The sequence below is a fragment of the Gracilinanus agilis genome, chromosome 5, assembly GCF_016433145.1.
Source record: "Gracilinanus agilis isolate LMUSP501 chromosome 5, AgileGrace, whole genome shotgun sequence".
NCBI classification, from domain to species: Eukaryota; Metazoa; Chordata; class Mammalia; order Didelphimorphia; family Didelphidae; genus Gracilinanus; species Gracilinanus agilis.
This window is the reverse complement of record NC_058134.1, coordinates 19,847,985-19,871,357: the sequence shown is the minus strand read 5'-3', so window position 1 is coordinate 19,871,357 and position 23,373 is coordinate 19,847,985. Positions and strand designations below refer to the sequence as shown.

Sequence of the window (23,373 nt, the reverse complement as noted above, 5' to 3'; positions counted from 1 at the left end):
AGTTTTGCTGGGAAGCCAGTATCGGGCACATCTCGGCCTGAAGTGACCGTCCACGATAGCCATTCCTCTGCCTCAGGACACTTGTGCCATACTACAAGGGTTGTCTAGCCGTAGGCTGAAAGGTCGGCCCTTCAAAGGCTGCTGATTTTCTCCTAATCATTAGGGTTCCAATTATGTCGTGGCCCCTCATGTGACCATTGCTAATGGGAAGTTAGTCCTTTCTAGGGCTTGGATAATGGAGCACAGATTCAGTCGCAGATCCATTTACTGCCAACATATAACCGAGGCATCACATTTATTAAAAATAACTTTATTAGCGGTTACTAACTAATCACTAAATGAGACACTGAGTAGGACAGTGGTTAGTGCTAGGAGACTTTGTTCTGCCTCTGACACGTACTGGTTGAGTGATCGTGGACCAGTCCTTGTCCCAGACAACTCGAAGGCTATCAGGCTATCTGAGATACACGTCTGGGCTCAGTTCAGTCATTGGCAGGAAAGAAGAAAAATGGACTGGATGGTACAGACTTGGAGTCTCAATTCCATTATTCTTTTCTTTTCTTTTCTTTTCTTTTTTTTTAAAACCCTTAACTTCTGTGTATTGGCTCCTAGGTGGAAGAGTGTAAGGGTGGGCCATGGGGTTCAAGTGACTTGCCCAGAGTCATACAGCTGGGAAGTGTCTGAGACCGGATTTGAACCCAGGACCTCCCATCTCTAGGCCTGATTCTCAATCCACTGAGCTACCCAGCTGCCCCCCATTATTCTTTTTCGTTAAAAAAAATGTTTTTGTTTTTAATATCTGTTGTTGGAGCAGGGGTGGGAGGGATGACAAATTGCCTTCTTTGAAAATTGGAATCCATCCCAAATGACAACGGACAATTCTATTTCTATTCTTGAAATGGGTTTTCTTAGTCCCTTCTTTGCTATAACAATCACAAAAAGACAAGCAACCCCAAATCACAGCTATTCACCAAAGAGCTCTTACATTGTTGAGTGTGAATCAGAACAATTTCACATTCTTCCTTAGATCACGGGATCGGTCAGCCTTGGGGCAGGAATGGGCTTGGTGCTTAAAGAAATTAAGATTTAGCTTAAAAGGAATCAGCCTGGAGGGTCAGCACAAGTCAGAATGACATGGCAGGTCCAGTCATAGGCCGAGGGCTGAATATTTTCCATGTTTTTAGTTATGAGGGGGGAAGACTAGAAGCTCTAAAGATCATCTATTTAGAGGCAGGAGAAACCTTAAGCCAACAAGTTAGAATAGTCTCCCCATTTTATAGAAGAGGAAATGGAGGTAGAGAGAAGTTAAATGATCTACCTGAAGTCATATAGTTCCTAAGGGTCATATGTAAGATTTGAACTCAGATCCATTGATTCCAGAGTCAGCATGACTACCTAGTAGCTGGCACACAAAAGGAAATGAATAAATCCTGGCTGATTGACATTGGAGCTGGCAAGATTTGGGGGACTGGAAAAGCAAAGGTTTATCGTTTGAGAGCTGGAAGTGGTGTTTGTTTCCAGTATTTTCATTTTACAAATGAGAAATTTACGCAAAGTAAGAAGAGGGGACTTGACTTGCCCAAGGTCACACAGCTAGGAAGTGGTCAAGTAGAATTTGAGACCAGGTCTTCTGCCTCTGGACACAATGAAGTTTTCACTGACCTATTCAGCCTTTACTATTTGAATCCTATGGACAAGGGGAAAAGGGTGGCGAATGTACCCAATACCCTGATTCCACAAAGGATGGACCAAGGCTCAGGAAGTGAGGTGAGCTGTCCAGGAGCAAAGTTTGTCAGGGTCTGTGTGAGAACCAGTTTCCAGAGGAGGACTTGAAGCCTAGAGATGTTGAGTGAGTGGCTGAGGATCACACAAAGTCAGGGTCACTCTTGAACCAAGTATCCTCTCGCTGAGCCCAAGGCATTCCCAGCTCACCATGCTGGCTTTCAGGGAAAGCTGGGGAAAAAGTCACCTTCCTCTTGGCTCGGGATAGGTTGAAGGGAGAGCTGGGTGCCAGGTGTTGTGGGCAGCTCAGGGAACTGTTATTTTACCGACGAACATTGGGCTCAGTAATTGGCTAATGATAACAATAATTTATATATAAAGTTATATATGAAAGTTATTATAATCATATATATACATATATATGGGGGGAGAGAGAGAGAGAGAGAGAGAGAGAGAGAGAGAGAGAGAGAGAGAGAGAGAGAGAGACTATTTTCATGGTCCTTTAAGGTTTGCAAAGTGCTTAATGCAATTTTACAGAAAAGGAAACTGAGGTTGAGAGAGATTAAATGGTTTGCCCATAGTTAGTAAGTGTCTGAGGCAGGATTCAAACTCCAGCCTTCTTGCTTCCCAATTCTATTGCATTTTATTTCTATGCATTTTATTTTTTATTCTATGCATTTCATTTACTACATAGCTACCCTCTTTGGCTTCCTCCATTGGAGGATTGGTCCTGGTTTGGATCCCGGCATCTTCTGTTCTTATTCTTAGAATCTTTTTTTTTTAGCCTTTATTTTCTATCTTAAAAACATGTCTGAGACAGAAGGGCAAGGGCTAGGCAGTCAGGGTTAAATGGTTTGAAGTGGGGAACATAGCTAGGAAGTGTTTGAAGCCAGATTTGAACCCAGGTCCTCCCATCTCCGGGCCTGGTGCTCTATCCACTGAGTCATGTAGCTGCCGCCTGAGCCTAGCTGGTTATGTTGTTGCTACTCACTGCCTTTTGGTTTCTGCTTCCTCTGAAGATGTCTGGAGAGACACTATTGTCTCCTGAGATTTGTTTCTTTTCGGTAGCTTGCCTTCTTCTACTGATTGGCCTTCCACCTGTACCTACCGTGGACTTCCCTGTTCCAAGACGGAAACCTTAAGATGAGGCAGGGGTCTCATCCTTCTATCTTGAGTGCAGTGGAAACAGTGCTGAGCTCAGAATCAGAGGATCTTAGCCCTGTGACTGACTATCTGTGTGACCTTGGACAAGTCACCTCTCTGGATCTCAATTTCCTTACCTGTAAAATGGGGAGTGGGGCTATATAAGATGCCTCTGAGGTTATGACTAGTTCTAGAGCTTGGGTCTATGGTTCTCTGGTCCCATGACTTCAAAGGTCCTTCCACTATCTTTAAACCCACGTTCTGAAGAAAGATTGTGCCAGTCCATGCATGCTGATAAGCAATCTAGAGCCTACGGGTCTTCTGTACATTTGAGAAAGTTGCAGTTCTAGCTAAGGGGCGTGGGGGGCAAAAAGGTCAGTAAGAGGGAAATTGGTTAACCTAGAGAATATCTAGCAGAGGGAGACTGGGATAGTGAAGGGTCTCCGGGTCATCCTTTATGAGCACTTAAGTCTGGGGAAGAGAAAACTTGAAAGTGTCATGATGGAGTCACGCATCATGGTCTGCTTAATCCCAGGGGTGAGATCTGGGAATAATTGTCAAAGTTGTCAGGAGAAAGTTTTAAGCTATGTATTGGGGGGAGGGGGCTTCCTAACAATTATGGCTATTCCAAAGTGGGATGGATTACTTAGGAAGGAGATTCCCCTCATCGATGGGACTGAAAGAAATAAAAAAATGAAAAAAGCATTTATTGAGCACTTACTATATACTAAGTCCTGGGTATTCTAACAAAAATAAGCAAGATGGTCCCTGTGCTCAGAAATCTCAGAATCTCATTCCTTGAACACAATCCATCTCTGTTAAGGAAGAAGGTCTGATGCCAACCTTGGATCAAAGAGAATAAAGGGAAACCAAGTCAAATTCTAGACTTTGTTTATCTCCTTTTTTTAAAAAAACTTTCTATGATTACCTCTATGGAGAGTCCTTGGTGACTTCTTAAGACAATATGTCCATATATCTATTCTTCCTTCCTTCCTTCCTTCCTTCCTTCCTTCCTTCCTTCCTTCCTTCCTTCCTTCCTTCCTTATCCAGGCTGGAAGTGCAGCCACCACTCTTAGCCTCATCCCACTACTGATTGGCATGAGCTTTTTGACCTGCCCTGTTTCCAATGTGGGGGGATTCACCCCTTCTTAGATAACTTGGAGACTCCCCCATAGCCTACTCTCAAGCTCACTATAGTGATGCCAGACTTAGTGAAAACACCCAACTGTCTCAGCTCTCTTTGGCTCAGAATTCTGGAGTTCTCCGTCTCTCCAGCCCCAAAGATGACAGGTGGGTAACACCACGCTTTGTAATTAATTTCTAGGTGATTCGTGCTTCATACTAGAAGTTCCACTGGCAGAATTAAATATTTTCCACCCATCTTTCCTTCAAGCTGTCCCCTTTGGCGTTGTGGTAGGGGAGAAGAGGTTCCCTCTGCTGCTGGGTCTATCCAGGAAGTTTACATATGCATGGGGGGGACATGAAAGAGAGCTGAGCCTCGGAAGCTGCCTTTTCCTCTCTCAACCCAAATGCTCTGAAGTCAACAGCCAGCACAAGAGGGATTGATCCTGTATTCTCTGCACATTGCGAGCTATGGGAGAATATTACCATCGTAACATGGAGATGGCAGGGGGAACATGGGCCAAGTCACTTAGCTCTGGTGCTTTCTGAAGAGGAAGAGTGAAATGGATTTGACAGTCAGTGTAACAGTCAAGAATAGTTAAAAGTCTCACAGGACAAGAACTTAGTCTTACTGTTCACACACTTTGCAACCCTGAGATTGGGAAGGGAGCCTGCATCCCTTCATGCTACAGATGCCCAGGGCTGCTATCAATTCCACTGAAAAAGCCCCTACTGTGAGTCAGCCTCCATGGCTGCAGTAGTGTCCTGGAAACTGCTCATCTGCCCTGGAGAAAGCTGGTTGTTAAAAATCCAGGGTGCCCCTACTTCAAAAAATCAGGGACAGATTTACTGTTTGGTAGATTGTCTAGATGTAAAAAGGGGATGGAGAAAATCTAAAGAATGAAGTTTCTTCCCCAGAGTCTCTCTCCCATGAACAAAAGTATAGATCCAGACTTTCAGCCTCCTTTCATATTATTTTTTTAATTTAAACATTTTAGTAATGATTAATAAGGAACACACACACATATTTTAACCCTTGCTTTTTCTCTCTTAGAATCAATACTAAGTATGGGTTTCAAGAGAGATGAGTGGTAAAGCAGTTGGAGTTAAGTGACTTGCTCAGGGTCATACATTGGAAGTGTCTGAGGCCAGATTTGAACCCAAGACCTCCAGGCTTTAGACCTGGTTCTATATCTACTGTGCTACCTAGGTGTCCCAGAATAAGAATATTCTAATCAACCGAATCATTTGTATTGACACTGATGGGAATGGAAATGTCTTCTCCATACTAGAATTAGACAGGAGATTAATTTTAATGAATTTGACCCAAATTGCTTTTTATATAGGAAAAATAAAAATAAAAAGCAATGTACTAGTTGATCCCAGTGGACTAAATATAAGAATCATATTCAGGATAGGTTCTAAACAACATTAACTCAAAGGATGAGAGGAGGAGTAAGTGGGCTGCTCCTGGGGATTCTTGGGATTTCTGAGAAAGCCGGATTTTTATATGTGATCAAGAAAAGAAGAGCCTTCCTGACGCCGTCAGTGTATTCCACCATCACTTGCTCCATATTTACTTTGTGTTTGCTTATAGGTGTGCATGTCATTTAGCCTAATCCAATATACGCTCTTTGAGGGTAAGGAACTGTTTTTCTCTTCCTTGTATCCCCAGAGTCTAGCAGTGAGCCAAGCACTCAAGTCCAATCAAGTGATCCTTGAGGACTGACCGCTGGTGTATGCCACTATTAGTAAATACGACATACTTAAGTTATTATCACCAAAAATGAATTAGCAAAGACAGGAGGTCCTGGGTTCAAATCCAGCCTCAGACACTTCCCAGCTGTGTGACCCTGGGCAAGTCACTTGACCCCCATGGCCCAGCCCTAACTACTCTTCCACCTAGGAGCCAATACACAGAAGTTAAGGGTTTAGGGAAAAAACAAAAACAAAAATGAATTAGCAAAGGCCTCTGGCATCTGTCTGTCATTTTGCCCCAAACAGAGTTCATGAGCATTGATCTCAGAGGACTGGTAGCAAGCAGGAGCCAAGAAGTGGTGGACTGCTGATGCGAAATCAAATGTCCACTATTAGTGGGGGCCAATGTGGAGTTTTGTTCTGCATGAATAGCCTTCTGTTGTTATAAGGATAGGAAGTAAGCAGGGAGGAGAAGGGGATTCCTTTGGAAGTGGCCAACGATGTTTTAAAAAGGGCATCAATAAACATTTATTTTAAGCATTTCCTAAACTATTGGAAATGAAAATGAAAACAACAGGCCTGGCTATTGTTTCGTTCCCATTGTTGGTGATTACAAGCACCAGACATATTGTGGAGGAAAATCTCATCAATCCCGGGAAGGCTGAAGAACAGACTTGGAATGGGCTTGTAAAGACTTTTGAATTGATGGAATTCTTTACTTTATCCTTGAGGCTGCATCCCAGATTGACGAAAAGGCTGAAATGGGGGACCTCCAGAGACTGGCAATGAAGAAAACGAAATATTTGTTTTTTTTAAGTTTTGCAAAGCACTTTTGAGGATGAGATGCTCAGCTCTCCCTTCTGTGAGCTCTGGGCAGCTGTCCTTTACTGGCGCCCAAGCCAAAGTGGGTGAGCATTTGAAGAATAACACACGGCTGAGGAATACAAATGATTAAGCTGTTTCACGAGAGAGAGCCAGCAGGCCACCCAATGTTGATGGGAATCAGGCAGGAGGATCGCCAATATCTATACAGGGCTGGCGATTGATCACGGTTAACGAGAGAAGGCAAAGTTGTAATACTGACCTCCCGAGGACAGATGATTCTCTTGGGTCTTGGTGCTTCCTGCTGCAACTGATACACTGCCAAAGAGAAAAATGCACTCGGTGATCATCAGGACGTGGTCACACATACATAAACATACAATCAGAGAGTCTTCTACACAAATGCTCCTCAGAAACTAAGAATGCACTTTTTTTTTTAAAAGAGGGAAAGATACAGGTACATCCTCAGATCCCAAGAATCAGGTCATTTATATGGAAATTAGTCACTGAGAACATAAACCGGCCAAATTGATTTTTTTTTTATTCTTATGAGACTGATTTAGTTGGGTAATTGTTACTGGCACTGTTCATTTTTATGACTTTCTTGGAAGTCTAACTATGATTGAAAATGTTCTGAATATTTTAAAGATGGAATATCACTAGGGAGTACCTAACTGTAAGAACAACGACAGGATTCTTGAATTTAAATGCAAACACCAGAGGTTTTCGGACCGGCCAGACAAGAGCGGACATGAAAAAGAAGTGTCATTCTCTATGGGCATCTACAAAGGCCCATCAGAGGCCCTTCTGTAAATGAGCAAAATATGGAGCCTTTTCTTCTTTTTTCCTGATATCTTTCCATTTCTAGGCTGCCTATCACCATGGCTTCTCTTCCACGTTAGCATTTCCCATTTCCCTCTCCACCCCTTTCTATTTCTCTTCCTTTCTTCTTTTCTGATTTCAAAGACTCTTGATAATAGCTCTCTTCCACCTGTTTTCAAGGCAAACTTTCAGATTATGACAGAGCCGAGCAGGGAACTCGTGGACTGAAAACCAATTTAGCTAGCCTGTCACCGTCAATGCGCCTTTTGCCATTATTTCAGTTATTGAGGTCTGAAGGAGCCTCGGTTCTCCTGCAGGGCCACCATTCTGCTTGCTCTTGCAGCAAAATCACAGCCCCAGATGGGTACCGTTAGATCCCGCCACCTTCAAAAAATTAATAAAGGGAGGATCGAAGGAAGTCTGTGACTTCTTTCTTTCTTTCTTTCTTTCTTTCTTTCTTTCTTTCTTTCTTTCTTTCTTTCTTTCTTTCTTTCAAACTTTTAAACCCTTAACTTCTGTGTATTGACTTATAGGTGGAAGAGTGGTAAGGGTGGGCGATGGGGGTCAAGTGACTTGCCCAGGGTCACACAGCTGGGAAGTGTCTGAGGCCGGATTTGAACCCAGAACCTCCCGTCTCTAGGCCTGACTCTCCATCCACTGAGCTACCCAGCTGCCCCCCTGTGACTTCTTTCTGCATCTGGATGAGGCAGAGCTAATTAGTGTTGGAATCCACATCAGGCTAAAAGTCCATCTAAGTTGACCACCTCAAGAAACCCGACTGGAAAACCCATAGAAAAAAGGTTGATTTCAGGAAGACCCCCAACTAAAAGATGCTTTAAGAAATGGGAAGGGGTATCGCCGAAGGTTACAGGGCGAATTTTGTGATCGTGGCTGATTTGCATTCATCTTCAGCTTCATACTCCATCGTCTTTGCTCCTTTAAAGTAGACCCTATTCGTTTCGGAGAGACTGACGTCTCTGCTGTGCATCTGAGACCTCCTGCTTGTGGGGCCCCCTCTAAGGTGGCATGGTACAGGCCACGGGAGCCTTCTCATCCTCCAGGGCTGTTGTTCAGGTCATCTCCTACGTCTTCCCATAGACCTGGGGTTCCACTGAATCTATTTAAGATGTCAGCGGTCAGAATGAGCCAAGACCATGCATGTCCCCTTGAGGGCAGGACAGTCTTGCCCTCGGAGCCTCCCCTAGTGCCTGGCACTACTGTGTTGTAGCAGGAGCCCCGTCAAGGCTTGCTGAATGGCTGAAAGAAGGCCTTCTTGACATATTGGAGGCTTTTCTCTGGGCTCTTTTTTTTAAACATTTCCTAGACTCCTCGGCAGCATCCGTGCGCCCCAGAGCGGCTCACCTCTCATTCGTACCGTAGCCGCGATATTTCTGAGCTTAATTTGTCTTCTCACACATGTCATCTTTGGCCTCTGCTGAAGCGTCCCCGTTCCTGCTCCCCAAACCGCACCCCGGAACATCACCATTCTGCCAGCAGCACTGTGTGGCTGTGAATCGCCCCACGTCGTGATCTCTAAGAACCGAACCCAGGGGCGAGCCCTCTCGAGGGCGGAGAAGCACCGAGCACTCTCGGACATTTTGCAAGGCGCCGGGCTCTCAAGGGAGAAGTTCTGCTGCTCCGAGGGACGGGCAGGCCACCTGTTAATCTGGGCACATGCAGGACAGGGAGAGCCGTGCTCACGCTGAGCTCGGGCAGACGCTGGGCACGTGGGAGACCCTGCAAAGGGAGCCCTGCAGGGGGATCCGGCCAGCTCGCCAGCATGCTGTTGGCTGAGAAGGGGTGCAGCGAGCAGTGACTCTGCACAAGGAGGGTGGGGACAGGTGCCCAGATTTTCTGTGAAAGTGAGTAATTTTTTTATACCTCCAACACTTTGGATGGAGAGGTGGATGGAGAAGTGTTTGATTAGAACGGGGAAAGGGGAGTACGACTGTCAGCTGGACTCCCTGACTTGGGGACGGGAAATGCCAGAAGACCCTGGAAAAGAGGGGAAGTGGCTTTCTCCATCAGGGCAGCAAACCTGCCTTCAGAAAAGGACTGAGAAGGGCAGCCGGGTAGCTCAGTGGATAGAGAGTCAGGCCTAGAGATGGGAAGTCCTGGGTTCAAATCTGGTCTCAGACACTTCCCAGCTGGGTGACCCTGGGCAAGTCACTTGACCCCCATGGCCCACCCTTACCACTCTTCTGCCTTGGAGCCAATACACAGAAATTAAGGGTTTAAAAAAAATGACTGAGAACTGGCACTTCTCAAACTTCTCAATGCCTATGAGTGGGGAGGGCTGGTGTCACCTTCCCAAACCCCGGGGCGCCAGTGAAACAAGTCAGGTCCAAGGCTCTCGACAGCCATCATTCAAGCTTATCTATCGGTTTCCCGGTTCTGAAGTTCCAGAGAAGGAGACACCAAGGCTAGAAACTCCCTGCGACGAAGATTCTATCAAGGATAGTATCAGATATAGAGGAGTGGGGGAAGGAGAGGAGTGCCAGACAAGGGGAGAAACTGGCCTAGAGCAAGGAGAGATCATTTCAAGAAAGGTTAAGGCGGAGTTATTGGATGATCCCAGACCCTGCAGAATCTCCTAATTCGAATGAAGGGCAGCCACCTCAGCGCGGGGCTGGAAACCAAGGGGATCCCCGCCAAGGAACCGAGGTCTAAGGCAGAGGAACTTCAGTGCCTTCCCTGACCACGTCCCCCAAACTACTGTGCCTCCATCCCATGTTATCTTGGCTCTAGTCACTTTGTGCTTCTTTACTTTATGTTGGGACTGTTCATATTTGTCTGTGGCATTAATGGCTCTTTTACCAGAATATAAAACTCCTCAGGAGAGGTTGGTTCCTCTCTGTGCTTGTATCTCCAGCCCTTAACACAGTATTTGATACACAGCAGAGCTTCATAGGTGGTTGTTAATGAACTGATTGTTATTCATGGCACCAGGGCAAAGCCACCTCCTTTTATTTTTTATTTTATTTTTAATTTTTAATTTTTTAAACCTTTAACTTCTGTGTATTGGCTCCAAGGCAGAAGAGTGGTAAGGGTAGGCAATGGGGGTCAAGTGACTTGCCCAGGGTCACACAGCTGGGAAGTGTCTGAGGCCAGATTTGAACCCAGGACCTCCCGTCTCTAAGCCTGGCTCTCCATCCACTGAGCTACCCAGCTGCCCCCTCCACCTCCTTTTTTAAGAATCCCCGTCTTTTGCTTTGTAAAAGTATAAAGTTATGGACCAGAGGCCAGAGGCTGGCAGAGATGCCACGCAGGGGAAGGGCTCCTTGAAACCCTCCCCCAAGTTGGCTGCCAGAAAAGCCGACTGGGCTGGTTTCTGTAGATAAGCGGGTAGTGCTGAATTCTGCCTGGCATGTACATTGTCCAACTCTCCAATAATGACATCCTGAAGGCGCCACAGGGCAGCCAGAGGGAACCTGGAGCTTGTCTAGACTGCAGCTTTTGCTGTGTTGTTGATACTTGACCTATGAAAATAATAATAAATAGCTAGGATTTATATAGAGTGATACGGTTTGCAAAATGTTTTATGAATATTATTTTATTATATCCTCACAGCTCCCCAGGGACATAAGGGCCATTATTTCCCCCATTTTACAGATGAGAAAACAAAGGCAGGCAGAGGTTAAGGGACTTCTCTGGGGTCAAACAGGGACTGAGATAGGATTTGAACTCAGATCTTTTTTGATTCTAGATCCAGTGATCAATCCAATGGGCCCCATAGCTGCCTCAAATGAACAACATCCAAAGCATGATGGGATATGGAGGGAGAAATCATTTCTAGGCATTTATATTCAGAGATTTTGAAGTCATAAACCTTCATAATTGGAAGGAACCATGATGGCTTTTTATTCCAATTCCTCCATATCCAGGGACTTTCTTCCTAGCTCAGAGGTTTAAGTTTACTTAGTCATTTTTCTACAAAGGCAAGACCAGAAATAATAGCATGACTTCTCAACTGCTTCAGTGTGATCTTAAGTAGATCTCATGGGAATACTTTAAAATGTTAGTTCTTGTCATGGCAGGATTCTCTTAGAACTATAACTAGGGTAGGGAGATAGAAGCTTTGTCTCAGGGGGCTGAAACGTTAGAGACCACCGACTGGACTTTCAGCCTGAATGTAGCATAGGATTGCAAGAATAATTAGTTTAAATAAGAAGCTAAAATAGACCTTCCTCTCTACATCCAATCAGGCAAACTCTTCCTTCCTTCCTCTTTCTCTCTCTCTCTCTCTCTCTCTCTCTCTCTCTCTCTCTCTCTCTCTCTCTCTCTCTCTCTCATTAAGTGACTTGCCCAGGGTCACACAGCTAGAGAGTGTCTGAGGCCAGATATGAAACCAGGCGCTCCCATCTCCAAGCCTTGCTCTCTATCCACAGAGCCACCTAGCTGCCCCAGGTGAACTCTTTCTCCACCAAGTCTGCTTTTCTCCCTTCCTCCTCTGCTGAAGCCTAAGGTATCTTAGGGTCACTTAGCCACTGGGGCCTTGTGTCCTAATGTCTTGGGTCCCTCTTGTTGGGGTTTTCCCCAACCTCACGAATAGATTTGCTTTAAAAAGTTGATTCTAGAAGCAGCTGGATGGCTCAGTGGACTAAGAGCCAGGCCTAGAGACAGGAGGTCCTGGGTTCAAATTTGGCCTCAGACACTTCCTAACTGTGTGACCCTGGGCAAGTCACTTGACCCCCATTGCCTACCCTTACCACTCTTCTGTCTTAGAACCAATACCCAGTATTGACTCCAAGACAGAAGGTAAGGGTTTGGGGGGAAAAAAGTTGATTTTACGGCACCTTAATGCTGCTTTCCCTGGGCACAAAACTGCAGGTCATAGCTGTGACTTTTCCTCTAGAATAGGGACATCTCTAAGATCTATAACAAACAAACTCAAGAATCTAACGGGGGGGGGGGGGATCTCTGCTTTGTTCCAGAAAAGGGAGAAGAATCACTGAAATCAGATGAGGGCCTCCTTTGTAGGACCACGCACAGAAGGGGACGGGATTTAAACAATCTCTAAGGTTGTTTCCTTCTCTGCAATTCTCTGTCACTAGACTCTAAGGCAGTCTCTTGGCTTTTATTTTGCCCGAACGTATTCCTGAAAACCTGTCACAAGGTGGATCTTTGTAAAATTTTCCCCTGGGAATGATAGAATAATTGGAACTGAATTCTTCACGAAGGATTTAGCATGAAACAAACTATCAATTTATCATTAGTATTTATTTAAGTGCCTGGAATAAGCCTTGAAGGAAAAGATAAAACTGTATAATCATTTAAAAGAGCTCCAAGTCCTTCATAGTGGGGAGGAATGTGGAGTCTCACACTAGGCTGGCTTCTGACCCCATCTGACCATCATCATGGTCCTCTTGGAAAACAAAGGACAAGGGAAGGAGCAGTTAAGTGGATCAGTGGGTTGAGAGCCAGGCCTAGAGATGGAAGAACCTGGGTTCAAATGTGGTCTTGGACCCTTCTCAGCTGTATGACCCTGAGAAAGTCATTCAACCCCCATTTCTTAACCCTTACCTCTTTTCTGCTCTGGAGCCAATATATAGTATTGATTCTAAGACAGAAGGAACGGGTTTAAAAAATAAGAAGAAAAGAAAAAGAAAATAAAGGATGAATAACAGCCATTTCCAACATTATCTATGATTTCCTACTTGCTAAGTCCACTGGCCCTTTCTTAGTCCTGATCTTCCTGGCCTTCTCTGCATCCTTTGTCTCTTCTGGATAGCGTCTCCTCTGTACGTTTTTGGGACAGTTATCTCTCCTGGTTCTCCTACCTGGCTGACCCTTCCTTCTTTCCCAAGTTCCTTGGTTGAATCTTCCTCCAGATCCCACATTCATTGTGGGCATTCCCCCAGGGCTCTGAGGTCTTGGCTGCTCCTCTCCTCTCCTTCTAGACTAACTGCCACAGTGATTTCTTTAGCTCTCATGGGTTCAGTGATCATCTCAATAGAGATGATTCTTAGATTTATTTGTCCAGTCCTAACCTCTCTTTTGATCTTCAGTTTGAATCAATCACCAATGCCCTCTTGAGTATCTTGGAACTAGATGATCTCCCCTCCCTCCCCATCCTTCCCATCCCTCTGGTGCCTTCCCTTATACTGGACCAATCTTGTCTGTTTTATTACTTCTGGTCTCCCCATTATAATGCAAGATTCTTGAGGGCAGGGACCATGGTTTTACCTTTCTTTGGGTCCCCAGCACTTAGCTTAGAAGCTGGATGCTTAATAAATGATTGTCAACTGACTATTACATTGGTTCTTTTAACTGCTTTCATATATATATAGATATAGATATAGATAGATAGAAAGATAGATAGATATAGATATAGATATAGATATAGATATAGATAGATGGATGGATAGATGATAGATAGATAGATAGTTTATTTGAAATCTTCAATTCCAGTCAACTATTTACAAGGGACCTCCATGTACACTAATGTGAATGGTTCATTTTAATGAGCAATATCTACTTAATACTTTGATGGGTCTGATCTCAGCCATGTGGCTACTCTCTCCAAAGAAAGGGCAGGCACCGAGTTGGCAGAGGAGGAAAAGAAGGGGATTCGGGGTGGGCCAGCGTCTATGAAAAGCTTTTCCAAACCTTCTTCTGGAGAGCAGTTAGACAGAGAGCTGGAGGGGACCTCATCTCATATTCTCTGTACAGATGAATTAACTGAGGTCAAGAAAAGTGAAGTGAAGGGTCAGAGGGTACATGAGAGGTATCAGGTTGCCCACGTAGTCTACCTTTGGGAGGGCAAACTTCCAGCTCATAATAGCCACTCTTGCTGACAGCCTAAGCAAAAAATATCAAGAGTTGAGAGGGCAGGAAGCCAGAATTCACCAATCATCTGAATTTCAAGTTCCTGTTTTTTGTTGGCCAGTTGCCACGGGCTTGAGGGCTGGCCATAGCGACCTCGGGAAAACTGGTTGTATTGTTCTCCATCTTTGGCTGAACTTAACCTAGTGGACAGATACTGGGTTTTGCTTTTCAGTGCCATCCATCAGGCTTTGCCTAAGTGTGCTAAAGTCCGTTTGAAGAATTAATGAAATTAAGAGGGTTGGGGAGACGACCAAAGGTTTTTGGAGATGGATTTAATCCCTGGTACTTACAGTATGATTTCCATATTGGAGGCTGGTATTCTTCAGCATCTAGAATTGAAAAAGAAAGAAAGAAATCAGTCCATCAGCCGAGAGGCAAGCTGTCAACAAGTTGTCTTCTCTAGAGAAGCCACAGCTTGTCAGCCACATTTGCATTTCTGCCCCCCAAGTGAACCGCATACTCATTTACAGGGAGGTTTTCGATAAGAGGGAGAAAATGTCAACTTCAACACTTGCGGACTCAACACCATTTTTTTTCCTGATAACTTAACATGACAGAATCAATTGCTTAACCATTTTCCTAGAACCAGTGAATCAAAAGGATATCTTAAGTAATTAACTCCAGGGTGCCCTCCAGGAAGGTTTTCCGACAGCATGTACTTGTCTTGGAATAATAAACATATAATTCATCATCTAGCTTCAGAGCCGACCTTTTGCCTGTTTATTAAAATCACAAGAAGGGAAGTGTGTGATATTTAATCTAAAAGTTTTGCAACCCAAGCAACTGGGCTGTCCAAGCACCAGGTCTGACAGAGCCAGGACACTGACAATTCAATTGAGACTACATTATCTCCTTGAGTTGGGTCCAATGTGTGATTTAGAGATTTCCCAGAAAACCCATCAGTCGTCAGAAGTGCCAAAGTGGAAGAATTATAAGCAAGTGTGAAGGGCTCAATGGCTATTCATCAACCTAGAATGGGGGCTGTGGAGGAGGGGAAGAGACTTCTGCAGAAGATGGAACCACTTAAATGTGGATCGCTGGACTGACAGTTCTAAATGAGATTGAACAGTCTTCTCGAGGTCATGGGAGGCAGTGATGATGCATTGGGAAAAAACCACCCAACTTGGCGATGGATTATCCCATTACAAATCTCTTCTCTGGGTGGGTTTGCACAAGTTATAATCTCTCTGGGGCTCATTTAGAGCTAGGCGGCTCAGTGAATAGAGCACTAAGCTTGGAGACGGAGGTCCTGGGTTCAAATCTGCCCGCAGACACTTCCTAGCTGTGTGACCCTGGGCAGCTCACTTAACCCTCCTTGTCTAGTCCTTACTGTTCTTCTGCCTTAGAACCTATTATACTCAATATCAATTCTAAGACAGAAGGTAAGGGCTTAAAAGTCACATAAAGTGAATGAGTTAGCTCAGATGATCCAGAAGGTTTCTTCCAGCTCACTGTCTAAGATCCTTCTAGGGTTAAGGCTATGGTACGATGCGTCCCAGAGAGCCAGACTTGAACTCGTCTCATCTCAGTCCAAATTCAGTGCCCACTCCAATACCTTCTCTTGTTTATCTTTAATAAATGCTTGTAAACAGACTATGAACCATTGAGTGGGGGATGGTTCAACAAGCTTTAGCACAAGAATGGATCTGAATGGCATGATGAATATGATGACTACATATAGGAAGATGTACATGAACAAAGGGAAGGAGCAAGGGGGGATACACAGAAGAACACAATATATGACTATAAAGTAAAATATAAATAAATATAATTTGTGAAATTATATATAAATGTAATAAATATAAAATATGGGTAAATATGACTATAATGATGTTAATAGAGAATAGCTGGGGGAAGCTGGATAGCTCGGTGGATTGAGAGTCAGGCCTAGAGACGGGAGGTCCTGGGTTCAAATCTGGCCTCAGACACTTCCCAGCTGTGTGACCCTGGGCAAGTCACTTGACCCCCATTGCCCACCCTTACCATTCTTCCAGCTAGGAGCCAATATACAGAAGTTAAGGGGCAATAAATAAATAAATAAACAAATAAAAAAAAGAAAAAAAAGAAATACTACTTTAAAATAACCACATGCGGGGGTAGTTAAGTGACTCAGTTTCCTAGATGAAGGCTAAGCTCTGCTTGTAGGGAAGGGAGGGTTTTATACAAATAAAAATGATCATAATAGCTAGCATTTATGTAGTGCTTAAAGATTTGCAAAGTGCTTTGCAGACACTCTCTCATTCGGTCCTCACAACAATCTTGGGAGGAAGGTAATATAGCAGTTTTATAGATTAGGAAATCAAAGCAGTTAAAGAGACTTGCCCAGGGTCACACAGCTAATAAGGCTGAATCTGAACCCGCTCTTCTTCATTCCAAGTCCCTCGATTGGCATTCTCACATAAATATCCACACGCAGGACTCAGAAGTGTTTTCCTCATAGCAAATCTCTTGAGACAGACAGGGCAAGCGCCATTCTCTCGGGAAGACCTGGGTTCCAGTTCAGCGTCCGACCCATACTTGCTCTGTGATACGAGGCAACCCCAGGGAGCCTGAGTTGTTCCGATTTAGCAGAAGGCATTTTCCCTTGAGGAGTTTTCTCTTCCAATGGAATCACAGGTCCGGCCCCCTCCATCTCTCCCCTCCTCTCTTGCCCCCAATCGTGGGTGAGAAAAACAAGACTGAGTGGGTTCCTCAGCATCCCCCGGAATCCCGCCAGGGCTCAAAGCCAGCTGTCGTGGTGTCCAGCCCAGTTCTCTTGCACGGCCCCTTCTTATCCTTGATATCACCCGCGTTCAGGAGCCTGTCTTGGTCATTCGGCTCTGTGAGACGTCAACATTCCAGCCTCCACCAGTCTGTTTATTCCATTCCACGCACGCCTGCTAAATGCAAGGACCCATTTGCTTAGCCAATCCTGGATTCCTTTGTGAAACTAAAAAAGATTTCAGGAGGGACCCTTGACGGTGCATAATAAGTGCCTGTGCAGCAAATCCAAGCTATGCATCCTATGAGCAATTGGACAATTCCTACAGCACAGGCTTTGGCACTTTGTCTTAAAGTCTTGAATTTCACAGACACGAAGGAAACTACATATTATTTCTAAAGACTTTGGGGTCATGTACTCTGGAGAGACCAGGTTTGAAACAATATTGTAGAGTGATTGCAAAGACACCATTCCACCGAGCTGAGCCAGGACCAAAGATTGCGGCTGTTAAAGGCAACCACAGAAAAGGCCACGCTTTTGCCAGTGACAACTCAGATGTCTTCTTAAAAGCCACATAATTTCAGGGTGGTCAGGGAGGGGCCTTAGAGGCCACCGGAGTCAAAGGGGTTGAATGACCTCTTCTGACACTTACTACAGACTGCATGACCCTAGACAAGTCATTAATCTAAGTTTCTTCCTTAATGAAGTGAAGGTGTTGGACTCTGAGGTCTCTGAGGCCCTTTCTATCTATAAAATTAGAGTCCTTGATCCTTCCATGGAATTCCCAACAAGCAATCACCTGGCTTGTGCCTGAAGTCCTCGGGGATTGGGAATGCACTGGCAGCTCATAACCCTTTAGTATGACTCAAATGGTTTTTGGTTTGGTTTTGTCCCCATCCTGAAATCTGTCTCCCTAAGTAAAGAAGGAACTCTTTAGTGTCTCGGAATCATAGAATCAATGAATTGGAGAGGATCTTGGTGGCTTATGTGACCCCGATCCATCATGAATAGGCACAGGACAAAGAGTCAAGAGGAGCTGGATTTGAATCCCAGCCTCAGACCCTTACTCTCTGGATGAGCCTGGAGAAGTCACTTCCTCCTTCTAAGCCTCAGTTTCTTCAAGTGTAAAATGAGATGGGTTGGATTCCTTTTCAGCTCTATCTAGGGTCCTAAAATCCCATTTTGTCTCCTATTTAGATAGGGTTTTAAGGTTTGAAATGTACTTTACATAAGTTTGGCCATCATCCCCATTGGAACAGATGAGGAAAGTGCTCAATGACGTCTCGGACCTCCGGCTACTACTACTTGATATTTCTGGTGATGGTGGTGGGTGAAAGACTCACTCACTCCCTTGGAAGACGCCACATCTCCACTTCGTTATTATTAACATGAATCCAAATTCGATCACACTTGTTCCTTCTTGTGTCCTCCGAGCCAGGAAGAGCAAGTACAGCCTTCCTTTTACATGGCAGCCCTTCAAATACTCAAATATCAAGGCTCCCTCCCTGCGGCACAAAGCTCCTACCTTCTGCCGATTAGCCCTCCCCTGGATGGTCTCTCCTCCCCTCGGCATCCCAGCTGTTCTATACAGGATGCTCTCCAGATGTCTCCGCTCGTCAAAGGCCTTCTTAAAAGGATCACGCCCAACTCTGGCTAAGACTTTGACTTCCAGGGCTCTGTAATCTCCTGCCTAGGTCTATTCACCTATTTTCCTGGATTTGATCACTGATCTTTGAGCACAGAGTGCCCATCTTGCCCTAAGTCAGCTTCAACAACCATCTTGCCTTTCCTCAGCTGCCAGCAAGGACAATGTCCTAATTTCAGTAATTCTTGAATCCATTCTGGGATGCTAGATTTACTCCTTAGAAATTGTTTTAATTAAACAGAGCACAAACAGCAAAGGTAATGATCATCAACATTTTTTTTTATTTCCTTTAGGTAAGTATTGGCCCCGAATCATGGCATTCGAATCTCAGAACTGTAAAATACCCTGGCTTTGAGGAACTAGAACCTAAGGCAATGCCCATCGATTGAAGGCTGGTGGCACAAAGTATGGCATACGAATGCAATGGAATACTATTGTGCTGTAAGAAACAAAGATTGGGACAGTTTCAGAGAAACCTGGGAAGACTTGTGTGACGATGAAAGTGAAGTGAGGACCATAACGACAATCCTGTAATGATGAACAACTTCAAGACTTAAGAACGTTGATGCCACAGTAATCAACCACCGATGTTGAAGAATGCTGCCTACTTCCTGACAGGGAACAAAGGGGCTAAATATGTAGACTGAGATGTACATTTTGGGGCTTGATCAATGTGGTCATTTATTTTGCTGGACTATGCATATTTGTTATAAGGGGAACATTTTTCTTCTTCCTTCCTCCCTCCCTACCTCGTTCACTTTCTCCTTTCCTTTCCTTTCTTCTCTTCTTCTTCCTCCTCCTCCTGTTTTTCTTCCTCCCTCTCTCATAGAGTAAATAATAAATGATTTGAGAATGTTTCCGGCTTTTATTTGACTATTGGCTTTCCTATCAGCCTCCTTCCTATGGAGAATACATAACTCCATACATTGGTGAGTTGGTAATTCCATCTCTCCGTGTTTTCACAGTCAGGACAAAGAGAGTATCTAATTTCCTATATATTTTAAGAATATAATCAAGAAGGTTATAGAGTTGTCTTTAAAAACAATATGGGAGCACTTAGATTGCCTAGTGGATAGAAAGCCAGGCTTGGAGACTGGAAGTCCTGGTTTCAAATCTGGCCTCAGATACTTCCTCATTGTGTGACCCTGGGCAAGTCACTTAATTTCCACTGTCTAGTCTTCACCTCTTTTCTGCCTTAGAACTGATACTTAATATCAATTCTAAGACCGAAAAGGTAAGAGTTAAAAAAAACAGCATAGGCTTTTGACAAAATATAACATCATTCCTATTAAAAACATTAACATATAAGAAGCACAGGAGAATATAGAAGCATAGGAATAAATGGAACTTTCCTTAAAATGATAAGTAGGATTTATCTAAAATAAGCAGTGAGTATTATCTGACACAGTTTAAGCTAGAAGCCTTCCCAATAAAATCAGGTGAAGCAAGGATGCCCACTTTCACCATTATAATTCAGTATTGTACTAGAAATGCTAGTTATAGTAATAAAAGAAAAAATTCAAGGGATTAAAATGGGCAAAGAGGAAACAAAATTATAACTTTTGCAGACAACACGATGGCATATTTATTTATTTGTTTTTTTTTTGTCTTGGAATCAATATTGTGTATTGGTTCCAAGGAAGAAGAGTGGTAAAGGTAGGCAATGGGAGTCAAGTGACATGCCCAGGGTCACACAGCTGGGAAGTGTCTGATTTGAACCTAGGACCTCCTGTCTATAGGTCTGGTTCTCACTCCACTGAGCTACCAAGCTGCCCCTATTTAGAATATCATAGAGAATCGATTAAAAATTAGTTGAAATAATTGACCATTTCAGCAAAGTTGCAAGTTATAAAATAAATCCATGTAAAGAATCAGCATTTCCATATATTACCAATAAAGTCCAGCAGGAAGAGATAGAAAGAGAAATACTATATTTAAAATAATTGCAGACAATATAAAATATTTGGCAATCTATCTGTCACGACAAACCCAGGAACAATATGAAAACAATTACAAAATGCTTTTCACATAAAGTCAGAGCTAAACACTTGGGTCATGGGTAGGCCAAATGAATATGATAAAATGATAATTCTACCCAAATTAATTTACTTATTCAATGCCATACCAATCAAACTCCCAATGAATTATTTTGGAGAGCAAGAAAAAATAATATTAAAATTCATCTAGAAGAACAAAAGGTCAAGAATATCAAGGGAATCAATGAAAAAAATGTGAAAGAAAGTAGCCCAGCTGTACCAGATCTCAAAATATAATATAAAGCTGTAATCATCAAAACAATCCAGTACTGGCTAAGAAATAGAGTACTGAATCAGTGGAATAAATTAGGTACATAATACACAGTGGTAAATGACCATAGGAATCTAGTGTTTGAGAACCCCAAAGATCTAAATTTGGTGACAATAAATCATTATTTGACAAAAATTTCTCAGAAAACTGGAAAGTAGTTTGGCAGAAAGTAGGTATAGACTAACATCTCACACTGTATACCAAAATAAAGTCAAAATGGGTACATGATTTAGACATAAAGGGTAAGATCATAAGCAAATTAAGGAAACATGGAACATTTTACCTGTCACACCCTATGGATAAGGGAAAATTTTATGATTAAACAAGAAATATGTAAAAAAAAGATGTAAAATGATTACATTAAATCGAAAGGGTTTTTCACAAACAAAAGCAATGCAGTCAAGATTAGAAGGAAAGCAGGAAACTGGGAAATTTTTTTTACAATAAATTTCTCTGATAAAGGTTTCGTTTCTCACCTATATAGAGAAATGAGTCAAGTTTATAACGATATGAATAATTTTCCAATTAATAAATGCTCAAAGGATATGAACAGGCAATTATCAGAAAAAGAAATCAAACCTATCAGTAGTCACTTGAAAAAATGCTCTAAATCGCTACCGATTAGAGAAATGCAAATTAAAGCAATCACTTCTATCAGACTGGCTTATATGACAGAAAAGGAAAATGACAAATGCTGGAGGGGATGTGGAAAACTAGGGACACTAATACACTGTTGGTGGAGTTGTGAACTGCTCCAACCATCCTGGAGAGCAATTTGGAACTTTGTCCAAAGCCCAAAGGACCACATATAAAACTGTACATACCCTTTTCCTCAGTAATAACACTAGTAGATCTCTTTTCTAAAGATATAATTTAGTGTGAGAAGAGGCATCATGGAAAAGTGGATAGAGGGGAGGTCTTGGAGTCAGGAAGTCCTACATTCAAGTGGTACCTCAAAGACATCCTGGCTATGTGACCAATGAACATGCCATTTGAGACTCAATGTTACAAAGGAATTGTTGATTTGTCTTGGTGGAGGCACTTTGCTAACTGGAAAAATTCATTCAGATGAAGTTGAAGATTCAGTGGGTTGACTGAGGCTGACATGGAGCAGCAGCTGCAACTCTAACCAGGCTCTGCGCCCACCTATCCTCACATGCATTAATGTTCTGCCAGCTATTTTCCTCCCTCTATCAGCCAGACCCACATTTCCATAGTTGCTGTCTTGACTGCCACCAGAGAGCATTTCTACTCCTTCCTCTAGGATCTGAAACCTGTAATTAGACAATGACTGCCTGTATCTCTGAAAACCATTTTTTTGCCTTGTAAAAGAATCCAGAATGATGCAGTCATTAGCCAAGCTTCAGTGAAGCCACAGTAATTACCTAAAATCCAAGGACGTGCTTGACAACCCACAGAACACAAGATGTTTGTGGAGACTGGAAGCAATTTGTCAAGAGACATTCAACAGAGACTTTTTACCAGTATGCAACAAGTCGTTAGTTGGAGGTCTTGGCTATTTCTCTCTCCTACACATGGTGATGTTCAAAAAGGTTCATAGAGTGTCTATTCTTTGTGTGTATGTGTATCTGTGTCTGTGTATATAATACAGGGAGCTTTTAGATATCATCTAGTCCAGATTCCTTATTTCACACAAAAAGAAACAGCCTAAGTGAATTGAATTGTTTAAAATTATGCAACTTATATTTTCTTTTATATTGGTCCAGAAGATTGTAGATTATCAGAAATGGAAGGCATCTTAAAGGCAATTTAGTCCAACTTGACCATTTTACAGATGAAGAAATTGGGGCCTAATGGAGAAGGGATTTATCTAAGGTCACACAAGGAATTGATCATCATCTCCATTTTATAGATGTGTATAATGAAGCTCCTGAATGTTGAGTGGTCAGGGGGTCATGGATATAAAGTTGGAAGGCTCTTCATCCTAGAGTCCAACCTTTTCATTTTATAGAAGAGAAAATCGAGACCCAAAGTGGAAGTAACCCACCCAAGATCACACAGGTAATAAGTGGCCAGGGCAAGATTTGAATCCAAGTCTTTCCTCTGATTCTAGATACATCCTTTGCAATTATTTCTTTATTTCCATGTTGTATTTGTTTTTGTTAGGACCTGTGATTTCATCATTATAGAGGAGCTCTCAGTGGGGAGATTCCTTCTAGCAATGCAAATGTGTGGAAATTCTTTTTAAAATTTATTTACTTGTTTTTTATATTCATTTAAAAACTATTTTGAGTTCCAAATCCTCTCCTTCCCTCGCCTTCTCTTCCCATTGAGAAGTCAAAATGACATCAATTTCCATAGGATTTATACTATTAGACGACTCTCTAAAGCACTTAGATACCATTAGGTATCAGAAGTAGGACTTAAAACCGGGTCTTCTTAACTCCAAGAATCACTCTCTATTCACTTCTTCCACTTACCTAGTAAGGGTTGTAGGTCCTCAGTAAAAAGTCAGTTCCCTGAGGGCAGGACCTCTAGCTGTTTAAATCTTTGTATCCTCTGGACCCTACCATGAACACTCTTCACTTAGCGGGTGTCTAAT

At 43.1% G+C, this 23,373-nt stretch overlaps 1 protein-coding gene across 1 annotated transcript in view; it reads right to left on the bottom strand.

The window, feature by feature from the left end:
* The window catches only part of CHN2 (chimerin 2), a 152,039-nt gene extending 137,353 nt beyond the window's left edge, over positions 1 to 14,686 (bottom strand). Inside the window, exons 1-3 of the mRNA XM_044678791.1 lie at positions 14,626 to 14,686; positions 14,448 to 14,486; positions 6,770 to 6,825 (exon numbers count right to left, since the gene is read on the bottom strand). Coding sequence (XP_044534726.1) covers positions 6,770 to 6,825; positions 14,448 to 14,486; positions 14,626 to 14,686 — 156 coding nt within the window. The remainder of the gene's footprint in view (positions 1 to 6,769; positions 6,826 to 14,447; positions 14,487 to 14,625) is intronic.
* Between the last annotated feature and the right edge of the window lie 8,687 nt (positions 14,687 to 23,373).